At 36.2% G+C, this 18,342-nt stretch overlaps 1 protein-coding gene across 2 annotated transcripts; it reads left to right on the top strand.

The window, feature by feature from the left end:
• Window positions 1-4,079: 4,079 nt before the first annotated feature.
• Window positions 4,080-8,306, top strand: LOC145054587 (sucrose synthase-like). 2 transcript variants are annotated; one of them, XM_079002816.1, is made up of 11 exons: window positions 4,080-4,229; window positions 4,743-4,887; window positions 5,028-5,151; window positions 5,259-5,410; window positions 5,490-5,682; window positions 5,776-6,207; window positions 6,298-6,755; window positions 6,832-7,056; window positions 7,143-7,706; window positions 7,800-7,938; window positions 8,017-8,306. In XM_079002816.1, exons 2-11 carry the CDS (start codon window positions 4,790-4,792, stop codon window positions 8,047-8,049), a joined length of 2,418 nt encoding a protein of 805 aa, XP_078858942.1. In that variant the 5' UTR covers window positions 4,080-4,229; window positions 4,743-4,789; the 3' UTR covers window positions 8,050-8,306. The 2 variants fall into 2 exon arrangements, with proteins under 2 accessions (XP_078858942.1, XP_078858943.1); XM_079002817.1 differs by having other exon boundaries at window positions 4,098-4,236.
• Window positions 8,307-18,342: the final 10,036 nt, after the last annotated feature.

Consider the following 18,342-nt stretch of genomic DNA (forward strand, 5'->3'; position numbering starts at 1 on the left):
GGAGGGTAAGGAGTGGAGGATTATTTCGATAGCCAAATCCTCATCAAACTTAACATTAAGTTTGAGAAGACGATCAACATACCTCTGCATTTTCTGCAAATAAGAGGTTAGGGATTCTCCACTCCCATCTTAGCGGTGATCATGTTAGTGATGATCTCATAACGCTCTTGCCTCGCGCTCTGGTGATACCTGTCCAGCAAATCCTGATGCATTTCATACGGATACATGTCCTCATAGGACTTTTGGAGTTCGAGGTTCATGGTGGCCAGCATGATGTAGTGAACTTTCGTAGCATCACGCTCGTGGGCCTCAAAGGCGGCCAGCTCTTTAGGAGTAGCAACATCTAGGATGATCTTTTCAAGCTTTTCATCGAGGACATATTCTTTGTCCACGTAGCATGTGATCATGCAAATATACCTCATCCACTCGTTGAAGTTTGACCCATCAAATGTCACTTTCTGACACAGGTTCATCAACGAGAATGACCCATAAGCGTTGTTGTTGTTGTTGTTGTTTGCAGACATCTGAAAAAGAAAGGAACAAAGTTTGATTAGAAATGAATCCCTAATTAAACACCCAAATGAGAAATTAGGGCTACGATCCAACAACATTATTTACAAATTAGAAAGGGATGTCGTACTCTAAAAGTAAATAATTTGAAGGTAAGTGAATGACGATTCACTAATTCTCACCATGAAAAACGAAAAAGACATATGGGTTTTAAATGTATTGAAAACTCCTAGATCTTTGAGATTCATTGAACTTTTCAATGACATGTTTAAATCTCGATATGTATTTCAAATTTGCGACTGGGATACCGAGGATCGCAAAAAAATTGTGAATAACCATGCGAATCAACATGGTGCACTCGATGTCTCTATTACCTAATCAATGTGCCGGAAAACCACACACGCTCCATTGATCTATGACAAACATCGAGTCACCCTTCGCTGCCAATGTCATCCCCAAATTAATGTGCCGGTTAACCACACACGCTCCACCAACGTTTGACAAGGGTACGAAGTGTAATTCCATGGATTAGCATCATTTTCACATTTTACCCTAAAGTAACTAAGATTGGGAATTTGTAAAACATGTAGTTACTTTGTATCTTACATTATACTTGTAATGAGGAGAGGGTTGCCCTATCCTACCCGTTCGACTAACGACCCTCCACCGATCAAGCAAGCGGTGGGTGTGAGTGTACACCCATTAAGCGCCATTTTATAGGCAGCAACCTTATACCCACTTTATAGATCGGCTTCGTGAATGAGGCCTACTAACGGTAAGACTAGCAGTTTAAGTTATATATATATATATATATATATATATATATATATATATTAAGCTTGTAATAATATATAATAGTATAGGGTTGAATTTTAAACTTGTAAAATTCTAAAGGTTTGAAATTTAAATTATTCAAAATTGAACTTTTAATCACAAAATTCAAATTTCAAAACTTGAGGGCAAGTTTTGAACTTTTCAAAACATAAGGGATCAAATAACAAATAATTTAAATTAAACAATTAATTTCATAATTATCTATATTTGACCTAATCTTATTTTAGTAATTAGATAATTACCAAATAATTTTAAATAATCCATATTTATCATATAAACAACCAATATTCAAAAGATTTGAAATTATCTATTGTTTTGGCAAGGATAATCATTTAATTAAGATAAAATTCAGATTTTAACTTCAAAAAACGATTTAGGCATCAAATCCAAGTCAAAACAGCAACTAAATCCCTAAATACCCTCTGTCTGACGCACAAACTCGCCGAGTCAGCTCTGAACTCGCTGAGTCCAGATACTGACTCGCCGAGTTGTGTCGGGCAGGGGCAAAAAACTTGATTTTCAGCAAGCAAAACAGTTAAGCATCACATAAAATTGAAACCAATCAAGGCTCTGATACCACTGATGGGTTTTATGCATAAGAAACATTCATATGTGCTTATACAAACCCTAATGCTTGGATCTAGGTTTCTTTATTGTACATGATTTGATTCCAAGACTTACAAACCTAGATCTATCATATATAATTCGAAATTATCATAAAGAAAACAGATCTAAGTGGTTTACCTCTTTCAAGTAGCTTGAATCCTTGTAATCTTCTTGACCTTGAGCTTAGAGTTACAAATGTAACTCCTCCAATGGTTCACAAACCCTACAAGCAAGAAGGCAATATGAGAGAGGGTGAGAGAGGTGCTGAAATCGGCCTAGGGTTCACTTAGAATCAAGTGGTAGCCAATTTCCATAGCCTAGGGGTCTTATTTATACTGCTGGCTGCTAGGGTTTCAGCCTAAACCCTAATGGATAGCTTAATCACCAAGCAGCCCATAAAACCTTCTAGATTAGGGTCCTTGGACGAAAATATGATGGATCCCCATCATAATTTCGTTCCCCCTTAGTCCATTAGGTTCTCCAGCCCAAAACTCAACTATCATACGTTTGACAGTTTATACCCCTTTATTTAATTAATCTCTTTTAATCACCAAATTAACTCCTAATTAATTTATGACCAATACTAATTAAATAAATATGATTTCTCCTTTAATATATTATTCTTATAATATATTAATAAACCATAATATTCTTTCTCTCTGTCTCCTTAAATTACCTTGTCAAGTTGCTTTGGAGAAGGCAACCCAAAAGGACCATGCACAACCGGGTCAAGTAGATACCAAATATACTTATAGGCTTAGACACTATTCCAACAATAACAACAATAAGGATTTCATACCCTTATTAATAAATCATAGGGAATTCATACATTTACAACAAAAATAGAGATTTCATATCCTTACTACTAAACTATACTACTAAACAACAATAGAGATTTAATATCCTTAAAAGTAAACTATATGTTCCATATAAACCTTTTTTCTTCATGTGATGTTACTACTCAAAAAATTCCAAGCCCAAAATGTTCTATTGAGATTTTACATTACTAATGTCACAATACTGGAATGTATATGTATATGTATTTTATAAATTATTGAATAAGACTTATATTTGATACATAATTTCATTTGGTATAATTTTGCTAAGCAGAAATATAAATAAAGATTAGTAAATGTTTAAAAAAATTATGAAGAATATCTAAATATAAATAAATAAACATTGATATGTATATATAAACATTAATATACATAAATAAAAATTAGTTCCATAATTTAAATGTTAGTATGAAGAAATAAAAGTTAGTTGCATAATGTAAATGTTAATATGCATAAATACTAGTTAGAATACATAAATAATGGTTTGTAAAATAAATAAATATCATTAGTTGTTGCTAACAAATAATTTTTCTTAATTCATTATTATTTTTAATATAATTGTTGTTTTATAACAAATATTTTTTTATTAGTAATACATACGTTGAACATGATGATGTGATTTCCATTTGATTAGAGTGATTAAAGTTTTTATGTTGACAACGTGTTATAAATTTGATGTAATTAAAACTAAAACTAACTAAACTAAACTAAAACATTATAAAAGAAAGAATGAGATTTTAAAAGATTCTTGAACACTTAGAAGATTATATTTTAGATGACATGATTTTTATCTTTACATTTGATGAGTGTTTAATTATTTATACTACATATCATCTTATTCATACATCCTTAAAATTATATCTCAATAAGTAAAAGAAATTATTGAAGAGATGAAAAATATTCATTTACGTGCTTTGTTTAAGTCAATAATTTTATGGATTATATATATATATATATATATATATATATATATATATATATATATATATTAGACAAGTGTTGCCCTTACATGAAACGAAACCAGGAACCTTCATGTCGACGAGGTTTTGCATATTATATGATAATTAGCAAGTTTATCTATGTGCTCCCTTACCATTAGTTTTCATTATTTAAGTGCTTTACATAGGTTAAAAAAGTTAACCAATTCGGGATAATGATAATCACAAGTTGAACATAGTGGTATTTCATGGCTATTTTAATAATGCTGTAGAAAAACATATAATTGCTTTTAGTTAAAAACTTAAATCCGTACACATAAATAAAATGAAATAATAATAAGAAAAAAAGGTTGAAAGAATTTCCAGTTTCCGTTTCCCCTTTCTTTCTTTGCTTATAAAGTCACCCCCTTCCCACACTTGTCTTCCCATCTCTATCCTTTCGTTCATCCCCTTTTCTCCATCGTCAAAATATCGTTCGCTTTGCTGTTGAAAACCAAGTTAAAAGGTGTGATGTATGTAACGCTTTCTGCTATATTTTGTCTATGTTCAGTCAGGATGATCGAAACTACTTTATTTCCATTTTTAGTTTCTGTAGCATTTTAGCTCACTTTTTTGCACACAACTTCATCACCATGATCGCACATATTTTAGCTCCCTTTTGATTTCTCTGCTATATATGTAGCTCCATTCTTGTAGATACCTTCAACTTGAGATTCATCCTTGAGCTTGTGTTTACCAGTTTTGATAATGAATTTATTAAGTGTCTACTTCGATTTAATGCGGTGTTAGGTGGTTAATATTGCAACTTCAAGTTCGATTTAATGATATCCTTCCGTTCATCCCCTTTTCCGCCATTGAATTGCTTTTGTTTTTTTCACTTGATAATCAATGATCTATAGAAGCATCTGAACTGTTAGACTAATAAAACAAAGACGCCTAAAAATTTGTGTTTCTTCTTCAAATTAATGTCCTCTGTGTTTTGGTAACTAGATTATCTAAACGTTTCCTTCTCTTGCAGTTGATAATCCTTCTGATTTTGTAAGATAAGTAAATTCGTGGTCGATCATGGCGGAAAAAGTTTTCACCCGTTCACACAGTTTCCGAGAGCGTCTGGATTCTACTCTTGCATCCCGTCGTAATGAAACCCTAAAGGTTCTTGCAAGGTATGTTGTGCTTTCTGGAGACTATCTTCTCAGCTACAATTTTTAGAATCGATTTAATGTTTGTTTTTTCTCATTTAATATCCAGCTACAATTTTTAGAATCGATTTAATGTTTGTTTTTATTCATTTAACATACTCAAGGATCGAAAGCCATGGAAAAGGAATATTGAAGCCTCATCAACTCATGGATGCGTTTAATGCAGTCTACACAGAGAATTCCGAATTCTATGATAGTTCCTTTCATGAAGTTCTCAAATCAACACAGGTATATGATCGAACAAACACACACACACACACACACAAAAAAAAAAAACAATCATGATCATGATCATGCATCCGACTGAATCTCTGGTTTTTTTTATGTGTTGATAGGAAGCTATAGTGTTGCCTCCATGGGTTGCATTTTCTATTCGTTTGAGACCTGGTGTTTGGGAATATATAAAAGTTGATGTAAATGCACTGGTCATTGAAGAATTAAGCGTTCCTGAATATCTTCACTTGAAAGAAGAACTCGTTGATGGATCGTAAGTATCATCATCTTTTTGTTATCAATAGATTCGAATTCACAATTGCGTATGTTTTACAATTTCCGATTGATTGCAGCTCCCATGACAACTTTGTACTGGAATTGGACTTCAAACCATTTACCGCTTCTTTCCCTCGCCCAACCCTAACCAAGTCCATTGGAAACGGGGTTGAGTTTCTGAACAGGCATCTCTCTGCCAAAATGTTTCATGACAAAAATACCATGAACCCTCTACTTGATTTCCTTCGTACCCACGCCCACAAGGGAAAGGTATTAATCACACTCAAAACCCTAGAATTCTTCTTCATTTACTTGTTTTATTAGAGTTCTGGACCAACAGTTTTGAGTTTTTCTGATTTGCAGACGATGATGCTGAATGACAGAATCCAAAACCTGAAAGCTCTTCAATCTGTGTTAAGAAAATCATCTGAGTACCTATCTACGCTCGATGCCACCACTCCATACTCTGAATTCGAACATAAGTTTCAAGAGATTGGATTGGAGAGAGGTTGGGGTGATAAAGCAGAGGGTGTCGTGGAGATGATCCATATGCTACTTGATCTTCTGGAAGCTCCTGATGCAAGCACTCTCCAGAAATTTCTTGGAAGAATTCCTATGGTTTTCAATGTCGTTATTCTTTCTCCCCATGGCTACTTCGCTCAAGAAAACGTTTTAGGCTACCCGGACACTGGTGGTCAAATTGTTTACATTCTCGATCAAGTTCCTGCTTTAGAACGTGAGATGCTCAAGAGGATTAAAGAGCAAGGACTTGATATTGTTCCCCGTATTCTCATCGTAAGTCCCTTAATTTCTTCTTTATTCAAAATCTTCGATACTTATTAAAGTTGGTTGCGATAAGCCGATAACCGACGTTATTATAAACAGGTGACGAGGCTCCTCCCTGACGCCGTCGGAACCACCTGCGGGCAGCGACTTGAGAAGGTGTTCGGAGCAGAGCACTCTCATATTCTTCGAGTTCCGTTTAGAAACGAAAAAGGTATTCTTCGTAAATGGATCTCTCGCTTTGAGGTGTGGCCATACATCGAGAATTTCACTGAGGATGTTGCCAAAGAAGTCACCGCCGAGTTGCAGGCAAAACCCGATTTGATCATCGGAAACTACAGTGACGGGAACCTTGTCGCTTCTTTGCTCGCTCACAAATTGGGTGTAACTCAATGCACAATCGCTCATGCCCTTGAGAAAACCAAATACCCTGATTCTGATATCTACTGGAAGAACTTCGATGAGAAATACCATTTCTCCTCTCAGTTTACTGCTGATCTTATCGCCATGAATCACACCGACTTCATCATCACCAGTACCTTCCAAGAAATCGCCGGAAGGTAAAAAACATATTCTGGTCAGCGTTGTTGATTATCCTGTACGAATTACGAAACCCTAATTTTGATTTTGTTTCAGTAAGGACACAGTTGGACAGTATGAGAGCCATACAGCTTTCACAATGCCTGGATTATACAGAGTCGTCCATGGAATCGATGTCTTCGACCCTAAATTCAACATCGTTTCACCCGGTGCTGATATGGGGATCTACTACTCTTACACTGAGAAAGAAAAGAGGCTCACATCACTCCACCCTGAAATCGACGATCTCCTCTTCAGTTCCGTCGAGAACGAAGAACACTTGTACGTTTTGCATTGCATATTATACATTCTCAATTCTTTTTTTCATTCGAATTCATAATTTAAATGAATTTGAATGGATGTTACAGATGTGTGTTGAAAGACAAAAACAAGCCGATTCTATTCACAATGGCTCGACTGGACAATGTGAAGAACTTGACCGGACTTGTGGAGTGGTACGCGAAAAACGATCGCCTTCGTGAGCTGGTGAATCTGGTGGTCGTCGGCGGTGACCGGAGGAAGGAATCGAAGGATCTGGAAGAGCAAGCTCAGATGAAGAAGATGTACGATTTAATCGAGGAGTACAAGCTCAACGGGCAGTTTAGATGGATTTCTTCACAGATGAACCGGGTCCGAAACGGTGAGTTGTATCGTGTGATTGCTGATACGAGAGGCGCTTTTATTCAGCCGGCGTTTTATGAAGCCTTTGGGTTGACGGTGGTGGAGGCCATGGCGTGTGGGCTGCCGACGTTTGCAACGCTTCACGGTGGTCCGGCGGAAATCATTGTTCATGGAAAATCCGGGTTTCATATTGACCCGTATCATGGGGACCAGGTGACTGAGCTTCTTGTCAAGTTCTTTGAGAAGACCAAAGCTGATCCTTCTCATTGGGATGCCATTTCCAAGGGTTCGGAGCAGCGCATTCAGGAGAAGTAAGATAACAGATAAACTGATGTTTCTCCAATGTCTTAATTAGAAACATAAACATGTGCTAATAAACCTTTTTTTTTTCTTCAAAATAACAGATACACGTGGCAGATATACTCAGATAGGCTATTGACGCTTGCTGGAGTTTATGGATTCTGGAAACACGTGTCGAAGCTTGACAGGCTTGAGATTCGTCGCTATCTTGAAATGTTTTTTGCTCTCAAATATCGCAATTTGGTAAGTTTTTTTTTATATATAAATAAATATATTTAATGTATGTTATGCAAGGGATGTGATATTTGTTATTTTTTTCAGGCTGAATCTGTGCCGTTGGCTGTTGATGAGTAAGTGAAGGAGGAATCATCCGGTGGTGAAGCGGTTTGAGGAGTTGTGCTCCACACATATTTTATATATAAATATTTCCGAAAAATAAATAAAGTGAAGAGAGTATTTTGAAAGGCTTTTTGTTTTTTTGCTTTGGCCATTGTGTGTGTGTGTTTAATTTGCCTCATTCCTATTTCTTTGCCAACCATTTGTGTAATTCACTCCTGCCTTACATTGGCCTTAAATTTGAACTTTTAATGAATTTTTTTTGTTCACTTTTATATTATGTGTATACTAGATTATATCCAATGGGTGTGTGTTTGTGTGTGACAGTTGGAAGGGACCAGTTGGAGATTCTTTAGAATTGCTTTGAAACAAGAAGCAATTTAACGTATCGTTTACAATATTAAAGAGCATGACCACCATATTTATGCCTTTCTTTTCCGTCTTGCCTGAGGCTGTTTGGTAGGATCTGAATTTTTAAGAGGTCTGAATTTCTAAAAGGGTCTGAAATTTTAAGAGCTGAATGTTTAACATATTATTTGGTTGAGATCTCTGAATTGTTGTGCTGAATTAGTAAAATGACCATTTTATCCTTCTGTTTTTTTTATTGAATTGAAGTGTTTATTTATAAAATAACCTAATCAATTTTTTAAATAAGTAGAAAAAATATATAAACACCATATAAAATCCAAATTTAGCATAAATCAAAATTAAACACAAATCCAAAGAATATCCCCTTCTCCTAAACACTAAAAGTTTCTACATTTCTTTTTTTAAGATCATATGAGAAATAACCATCTTCTTTGAATTGGGATGCAACCATCCAAAGACTCGTAGTTCTTTGGAGCCATAGATCCGTCATATGCTACATTCTGTTCATAAACACCATAAATGCACAAATTATTGAGGTAACTAGTCAAGGTCATATCAGTAATTCCACCGACTTAGAACTCAGTTCAAACAATTGGACACAAAACATTAAACACAATTAGGCAAACTAGAAATGAAATTAACACATTAATTGGGAATGACAACCAAAGAACAAGTTAAGAGAGCAAACCATTGCAACATGTTCAAGAGTGATAGCCTCTGCGATGATGTCCTGCCTCAGCTTGATCTCACCATGCTTTTCTATTGCCCTTTCAATAACATAAATATGATTTCATCACATCATATCAATCATTTACAAATATCATATCCAATGAACACATAATAATCAAACATAAAATACAGAAAACATATTTGAACATATAAAAGTTGAAAAAATCAGAAAAAAAAATCTAATTTGAACATAAAAAGAGATAACCTATCGACTGGAACTCGAGTTTGAAGAGAAATCGATTTTCAGATGAAGAAGAGAAAGTTGATTTCGTTTATTTCAAATCAAACCATTCATAAAAACAGAAAAAGTATCGAGTTTGGGGGAAAAAAGGAACAAACGAACCTGGTTTGTCGGAGATGGAGGCGGAAGCGTCGTTCTAGACGGAAGCGGCGACGGTGTTGGGGTACACCGGTGGCGTTGCAGGCGACGGCGGCGGCTAGTAGCGTCGTCGGCGAATCTGGTGGTGAATGGAAGAAGAACGCATAAAGGGAGGAGAAGAGGAGGCGTTGTTTTGGTGAAGGGTCGATCGTTTAGGGCATAATAGGAACGCGTGTGTTTTTTTACAATTCAGATGTTGTTTAATATCTGAAAGAGGTATTTATAATTTTAAGAGGTAAAAAATAAGATGCAAACAAACAATCTGAATCTGAAATTTTAAGACATTACCTCTTAATTTTGCAATTAAGAGGTAAACAAACGGGGTCTACATGTATTATGCTAATGTGCATAGGCTTTATTGCTTTTTGTATAGATATTTTTGTCTTAAATTCCAATATTTTTTTTTCTTGTCTTTGTGAGAATAATCTTTCTCATCGAGTCACCAAATATATATATGGCTAATACTAAGTGGGCTAAGGCCAATACAAACACAATACAACAAATATATGGGCCTAACAACAAATACAATATACATATCACAAATATATTGGCTAATATACACCCACACCTTGAGTGGCAGGTTGATGAGCAGTCAAGGTGGGTCCAAACTTTGTGAATATATTCTTGGTGAAGATGACAATGTACTGTTAGACTGGTGACGACGAACAACGGAACCACAAGGACCATCACGAACCGGAGTCGGTGTACCGGTGACGACCACGAACGAAGAGAGAGGGAGAAGAAGAAGGTTGGCTTAAGAGAGGCACCGATCGTGGTCCCCCATTCTCCCCACCACGAACCGTCACGACCATGACCCACGACGAAGCACCGGATGTGCACGATCATGGTTTGTGGCCAGCTAGACCACGAAGGCCTTCGTCTTGGGTATTTTGGACGGCCTTAGCGAGAAGTGGCATGAATGATACGAACTTGACGGGTGGCGAACTTGTCCGAGACTAAGTTAGTGTTGAGCATAATGTTTTTTGTACGATGGTTCCAATTTAGATCATTAAGAGCTTGAACATGAGACTTTGGAGTTGGTGAAAGAGTGGTGATGTTGAGATTGAGTTTATGAACGTGTTTTGTAATGTCAAGATGAGATTGAGTCGTCATCAGGTGGGGGATGCCATGGATTTGGGAAGTGAGTCAGAAGGGTCGGTAGTGGTGGGGGAACCGGCAAGTTGATTGACGACGGTTGGACGACTGGAAGGAAGGTCAACAACGATGTCGATGGTACTACTAGCTTGTAACGACCATAAAATTTCAACCAATTTAAACTTTTCAAAAACAACCTCATTTCATTAAGTTGTTACAAAAAGGTTTTCAATACAATTATCATCATAGTCTTCCCAGAATCACATCATGCGGTACGATCACGCCTTTGCCTTGCCATAGTCTCCTGAAGAACCTGAAAAACATTAAACCACAACTGTAAGCCCGAAAGCTTAGTGAGATACCCCCAAAATACCAACCACATATACCATACACGCACAACATGCTATACACTTCGGGTCTACTGTGTGACTGGTCCGCCGCACCGGCCTTTAGCCCACCTGGTCCACCCTCCCAGTCTAGCCATATACATCGAGTCTACAGTGTGATTGGTCTGCCCGCACCGGGCCTTCAATCCACTTGGTCCACTCTCTGAGTCTACAGTATGACTGGTCCGCCCGAACTGGGCCTTCAGTCGGCCTGGTCCACTCTCCGAGCCTCGGCACATATGGTCCGCCCTCTTGGGGCCTACAGCCTATCCGGACCGCTCGCTGGGCCTTCGAGACAACCAGTCCGCCCTGGGTATGTTGGCCTACAGCACAAAGCAGGACCCACCTCAACCCAACCCCAGTCCAATAACCATGTGCACATAAACATTCAATCAATTCACATTTAATCAAGCCGATCTAGCAGATCACATAACATAACATCATCCTAACCAGGATACCGACCTAACCGGTCACTAGCATAATACCATCCTAACTACCAGGATGCAAACATAGCAAAACAATAACACAACAACGATACCCGGATCACAATCCGATAAAGGTTCGGCCTTGGTGCCTTAGACCCTGTTGATATAGTGAGGATAACTCACCTCGCAACTACCGAAACTCTGACTGAAGAAGCAGATTCCCGAATCGCCGCCTCACCGAAAATCCCGAACTATTCGAAGTAGCAAAATAAACATTAGACCAAACACAATATCCTTCCAAGGGTAAACTGATCAATTTACCCTAAACTCAATCCGGTCCATGACTATGGCCCACATTCAAAATATGAAAGGCCCATCACTAGATAAGCTCTCAAGCCCACTAATGGCCCAAAGACCAAAAGTCCGAAGCAAAGCCCAATATTGGCCCAATTTACTAAATTGGGCCCACCTCACCAAATGGGCCTAGATCCAAGGTCCATAATAATTAGTGAGTCCACAATACTCCATCCATAATGTCCAGTCACGGCCCAAGATCTAATAGTCCAATTACAGCCCAATCTCTTAAGGCCCAAAATGAAAACCCAATAGAGGGAGTACGCTGGGCGTACCCTCCTTGGTACGCTGGGCGTACAATGATGCTCGCGGATTGGAATCAGGACATAGACCCACTACGCTGGGCGTACTCCTAGTTACGCTGGGCGTAACTCCGCTGAACTACAACTTCTCATACGATCTTAATGGCTTCAGCTCTTAAGTCCAAACTTCATATCCATAGACCAAATATGCCTAGGATTCATAAAGTCTCAAACTTTATTACTTGGGACGTCCATAAAGCTCTTAATCCATTAAGACCTACCTATAACACATGTGAGACAAGCAAAGCCCTTGGGACCTCATTTTTCTTACTCAAGACCTCTTTTAAGGTCTAAAAGGACAGCTAATCTCAACCAACTCGAATCATGCATCAAGATGAGGTTTTTGGGACAAGAATGATGTCAAAACTTCACAACACATAGATCTACACAATATGATTGTCAAGCTAGAGACTTTTTACCTCAAAAGAGCCTCAGAAGATGATGTCTTTCCAGATCTACAAGCTCCAGCCACTCAACTCCTTCTTTGACAACTTCCTCTTTCTTCTTCTAGACCCACTTTTGCCAAAACAAGCTTTCCAAGGTCAAACACACCCAACAATGGAGGTGGGACGGCTATCTAGGGTTTCTGAGGATAAGAGAGTGCTTATGGAAGCTAGGGTAAGAACCATTATGTTCCTTATATAGTGGCTGACCCTAAATTTAGCGTTTCTGGATGATAGATGTACGCTGGGCGTACATCCAGTACGTTGGGCGTACGTCGAGAGAGCTCCGCGTTTCTTTCCTTCACTACGCTGGGCGTACCCAGCCATACACAAGCACGCATGCATGGGACCCCTTTGCTAAATTTTCCCTCTTTAGGGACCATTGCTGCCTACATCTTTAATTTACAACCTCTCCTCCATCATAAGCCGTTCTTGCCAAAATCTATATCCACATCAAGGACCGAAACGCCCTTACTCTTGCTCTCGGGAACCCAAAATTAGATTTTTCAAGAACGGGGCGTTACATAGCTATGAAGAATGATGGTTGTGAGTGGTTTTCAGTGGTCGGCTGATCAGGGCCGCGTGGAGGGTTATGAAGCAGAAGGTAATGTTGTTGATAGGGTAGTCGTTCAACGAGATAAAAGAAGTTTAGTGGCAGTTTTATTGGGTGTGATTTCGGATTCCGAAAAAATTAGGAAGGTGATCGTAATGGTGTCATAGATGAAAATGGAAGCAATGTTTCATTAATAATGACATTACATGATATAATTATGTGTATATTAAGATCAAGGCAGAGGAACCCTCGACGATTTTCGGGATACCAGTGGAAAATGCATGGTCTAGATCGGGGTGCTAACTTATGTGAAGATGTCGGTAACCAAAGTTCTAAAAAGCTCGTCATGGCGAAGCCATGAAGCGCCATAAATGCCGCCTTAAGTCATATATGTATGTAAAAATGTGTAACACCATGAATTTCAAAATAATTTTTCGCATAATATAAAAAAAACATTTTCATTTAATTTTCATAAGACATCAATGTTTAAAACTCCAATCCATAACATACAAAAATCCCAAGATCACATATCATAAAAATCCCATGCGTGTGTACAGATCAAGCCGGCGCCTTCCCACGGTCATCACTAGTACCTGAAACAAACAACACTAACACTGTAAGCACAAAGCTTAATGAGTTCCCCAATATACCACACATAACACATATTAGCCACTCGAGGCTATAACTCTATGGGTCCGTAGACCCTACTCTGTGAACCCACTGGTTCTAACTCTGGGAACCTTCCGGTTCCAACTCTATAAACATGCACATCATAAATCACATAGAAATAATGCAGTACAACACATAACATACATATAGCATACAAATACTCTGTCACATAACTCTGATTACCTACTCAAGGTAAAGTATAGTGAGAAGACTCACCTCGCGTATCTCGATAACTCGCAAATCCCGGAAATCACTCGTGATCGATCCTCCGAGCTATAATCCTCCTATAATACAATATATCTCTAATTAACACTTTCTCAACTATGGTTGACTACCCCTATCAAGTCAACACCGGTCAATTCTGGTCAACGGTCAACGATCAACTTTGACCGGACTCGGCGAGTGCACTAGAGCGACTCGGCGAGTCTATACGTGTTCACTGACTCCCTAGGATCCTCTTTTGACACGTCGAGTACTTCCCTGACTCGACGAGTTCCACCTGGCATGAATCGCGGGGCCACCACGACTCAACTCGCCGAGTCTCAAGAACAACTCGGCGAGTTCCAGCTCGACTCAGTCCATCTGTCAACCCTCTCCAACTCTCCCTGACTCACTAAGTCAACCCCTTAACTCGGCAAGACCACTCGCTGAGTGGTTAAGGACAATCTTCATGCTACTCGCCGAGTCTGTTCTTCGGACTCGGCGAGTCCATGCCATGCATCAACTCAATCTCGCTCCTGAGGTCAGATCCGTTCCATTAACTCATAGATCCAGTCCTTCCAAGCACATTCATCACGTAAAGTCACAATCTTGGCTACCATGCAACGCCTACAAGGTTTCTTTTGGTGAAATGACATCTAAAATGGCAACCTAAGCCCCAAACTCAAAAGGAAAGGCATAAAGCAGAGCATTTGGGACTCTCTGGACCTACTAAGGTCCACATCTAGGTACCATTTCCCCATGGGACCTCTCACACTCCAATTACAAGGCAAACAAGGCATGAAGAAACCCTAGATTTGACCCTATCCATAAAAACACGAGAATAAGCTCTAAATATTACCTCAAATAGCTTCCTCTGCCGAAATGGAAGTAGATCCAAGCTCCCCAACTCTCCTAGCTTGGCCTTCCTCTTCCTTTCTTGCAAACACACACAAAGATGGTGAATAATGGCCTCTTATCTCACTCACAAGGACTCTCAGATGCTCTGGTGCTCTCAAGGTCGAAGGTAGCCGCAATGAAGGGGTATAAGGTCCTTTAAATAGGGCTCAAGGCCGGGAAATTAGGGTTTCATTAAACAGCGTGGACTCGCCGAGTCCGGATGCGAACCCGCGTCCAAATCCGCGATCATACTCGGCGATTCTAGGCTCCAACTCGCCGAGTCTCTTCACAAATTACCAAAAATAAATAAATGAATAATACCTGGGAATCCGGGCTGTTACAAAATGAATAATATTAGAATATATATATATATATATATATATATATATATATATATATATATATATATATACATACAAAATTGTCGCCTTAAGTCACGCCTTACAAACGATATGACTCGCCACTACTTGAAAAAACTTGAGGCTAAACATTGCCGCTAAATCATACCTTATATTATTTAGAACCTTGTCGGTAACAAATGCATCCAAAGGGGCGAAGTTTAGTGTAATCAAGACGAGTGAAGGGTATGTCATTGTTGATATATTTGGATGATAGAATGTTAAGTAAATGAGATGTCATGGAAAGTTCATCAACCCAATATGCTTGGTATGTAGGATCAGAATAGAAGGATGTGTTTGACATTGATTATCGTTTGTATCATCCATTTGGATTTTCCATTTTGTTTGGAAGTTTTAGGTATGAAAAACGAACTTGAATTCCATTTGTATCAAAAATGTGTAGAAAGGCAAAGTTGTCAAATTCGCCACCATGATCACATCGGAATAAGTGATGGTATTTCTATCGTAAAAAATCAGAAATGATAAACAATTGGAAATCAAAAAATTACGTTTTAATTTTCGACACTTCGAAAAAAATCTAAAAGTCGGAAACTTTTAAAACTCAAATCTGGATCAAAAGTCAATAGATTGTTGCTTCTAACACTTATAAATTTAAGAATTGGGAATTAAAAAGAATGAAAAAAATAGATTTACTTTTAAATAATATCATAATTGTATCATGTGTATAATATATTTTTATTTTTGATACTTAAGACAATAAACTTCTAAAATTCAAAGCTAGGTTGAAAGTCAACACATGTGTGCTTGAATGCTTCAAAGTTCAAGAAGATATGAACCAAAAAGAATGAAAAGAACGAATTACTTCTAAACAACATAAAAATATATCACATAGATAAAAAATGTATAATATCTTCTGATTTTCGTCCCTATACCCCATCCAAACATTTGATTTTCGAAACTCAATCCTAATTACAATTTACTTTAGATTTTCAAATCTCCACTCCATGTTTGTGATTTATTGATTTTTAAGATTCATGAAGAAAGAAGTATGAAAGGAAACCGTCCGATTTAGTTATTACCTTATAATATTAGAGGATTATGGATATTCTTTTGAATGATTTCTTCTGGATTTAAGAAAATAAGAACTAAGAAAATGTTGCTGCTAGCCATCTTTTGTTCTCTATGAACAAATTGTGAACCAAAGCTCTGATTTTTTTTCATAAATAATTTCCAATTTCCCGCTTCCGCTTGCATTGTTTCCTTTTCTAGAATGATGCATCATACTACTTAGGACAAAAAATGAACAAAATCTAATATAAAATCTAAATAATCTCTTGGTTTAGATTTCAGTGGGCTCTGTTCATACACACATTTTGAACACCCCTAGCTGACCTCGAATGGAACAAATATATTTAAACAAATAATTAATTCCATTGTCATAATAAAGATTTAATAAGTTGACAATGATAACTATTGACAATGATATATTGAAGAGCATTAATTATAAAGTCAAAGAAAAATGATAGTAAAGTTTCACAAATCATATAACTATATAAGATTATATATAGTTTTATAACATTTATCAGACTTATCATAATACTAACGAATTTAGTTTATATATAAAATAAATTATATTTATGGATCCATTCTTATTTTTGGCACAAAGTCTTCAAAATTGATAAAACGCCTTGATCAACACATATACATAACTTCCTGTGTAAAACTAATTTGTTGATCCCAAGGCATAAGAGATATTTTGAGAAGATCTATTCCTTATATAATCAACTACATTATAACCCGTGACAATCACGGTTATAAAATTAATTAAACTTTTATAATAAAAACCTAAAATTATTAATCAATTATTTTAAATAAATTATTCGTTAAGATATATTTTTTTAGTTATATAAAGTTATAATCGTTGATTTAAATAAATACGTGATCTTATAATTTGTATTAATTTTATTTTATTATTTATTCTAATGTTATTAATTTAATATAATTAGAGTGGTAAAATTTAAATTTTAAAATTTGAAATTAAGAATCAATAGATTGACAAGTGGCATGACATTATATATGGAGATAAATGTTGAAGAAGTTGGCTACTCTCCCTCTAACACCTGTATTCTAAACATAATAATATCATTGTAAATTGATGAGTATATATATATATATATATATATATATATATATATATATATATATATATATACAGAGAGAGAGAGAGAGGTTCAAATGTTTCTCATATCTATTGTGTGCAAGAATGCATCAATAAGAATTTAGTAAACATTAAATGTATATTAAATGATATCCATACTTATAATTTTTTTTTTATGGAAACTAATTAAATTTGTCATTAATGTCAATACTAATATTCTTTCAGAATGAGTTCATATATAGAATAATAAGAGTGTATTCTAGCATAACGAGAGTAAATTCTACTAGAATACACCCCCATTCTTCATATTCCATACAACTTTATTGTATTTTAAGTGAATGAGTCCAGAAAGAATGTTATTGCTAACATAAAAACTTACATAAATATATCCTTATTTTAAATTAAAATACTATGTTACAACACTCATATTTTAATAAAAACCTTTATTGCTAAATAGTGAATGTTTTAAAATCAATGTTTTTGTTTGGAAATATATAATATTAATCTTTATATAAAACTTAGTACTTTTTAATATGTTTAGTTATTTTTTAAACAATAAAAAAGTGTATAAATTGTTTATTGACAATATGTACCATGATTAAGGATATTGGATATTGTGTTGATGATATTCCCTTGAGTACATGAGAATCCATTAGCATTTGAACTTGTTAGATGAAAATAATAGATCCACATAAATACAAGGTGCAAGTAAATCAAACAAAAAGTTCTAATTAATATTTTTTATTTTGTACATTTTTTTAATGTTTTGAAAACAACCAAACATATAAAAATTAATAACTCTTATACTCTATAATTAAATATTAACATTGATATAATTTTTTCATGCAAAACAAAAATCTGTTACAATATTCATAGTTTAATGAATATAATATTTATTAAATTGTTACTGTTATAGCGTAATATTTTATATGAAAAACAGATTGCTGATGATGTGTAGTTATTAATATAACAAACTTAATAAATTTCATGTC

The sequence above is a fragment of the Lactuca serriola genome, chromosome 5, assembly GCF_051521515.1.
Source record: "Lactuca serriola cultivar US96UC23 chromosome 5, Lser_US96UC23_V15, whole genome shotgun sequence".
NCBI classification, from domain to species: Eukaryota; Viridiplantae; Streptophyta; class Magnoliopsida; order Asterales; family Asteraceae; genus Lactuca; species Lactuca serriola.

What these genes read in the sequence shown, in the direction of transcription:
- LOC145054587 (XM_079002816.1), top strand. Translation starts at nt 4,790, where the DNA reads ATGGCGGAAAAAGTTTTCACCCGTTCACACAGTTTCCGAGAGCGTCTG. An exon ending in TTGTTCCCCGTATTCTCATC is followed by an intron (nt 6,208 to 6,297) that starts GTAAGTCCCTTA and finishes TATTATAAACAG; the next exon opens with GTGACGAGGCTCCTCCCTGA. An exon ending in GTCGAGAACGAAGAACACTT is followed by an intron (nt 7,057 to 7,142) that starts GTACGTTTTGCA and finishes TGGATGTTACAG; the next exon opens with ATGTGTGTTGAAAGACAAAA.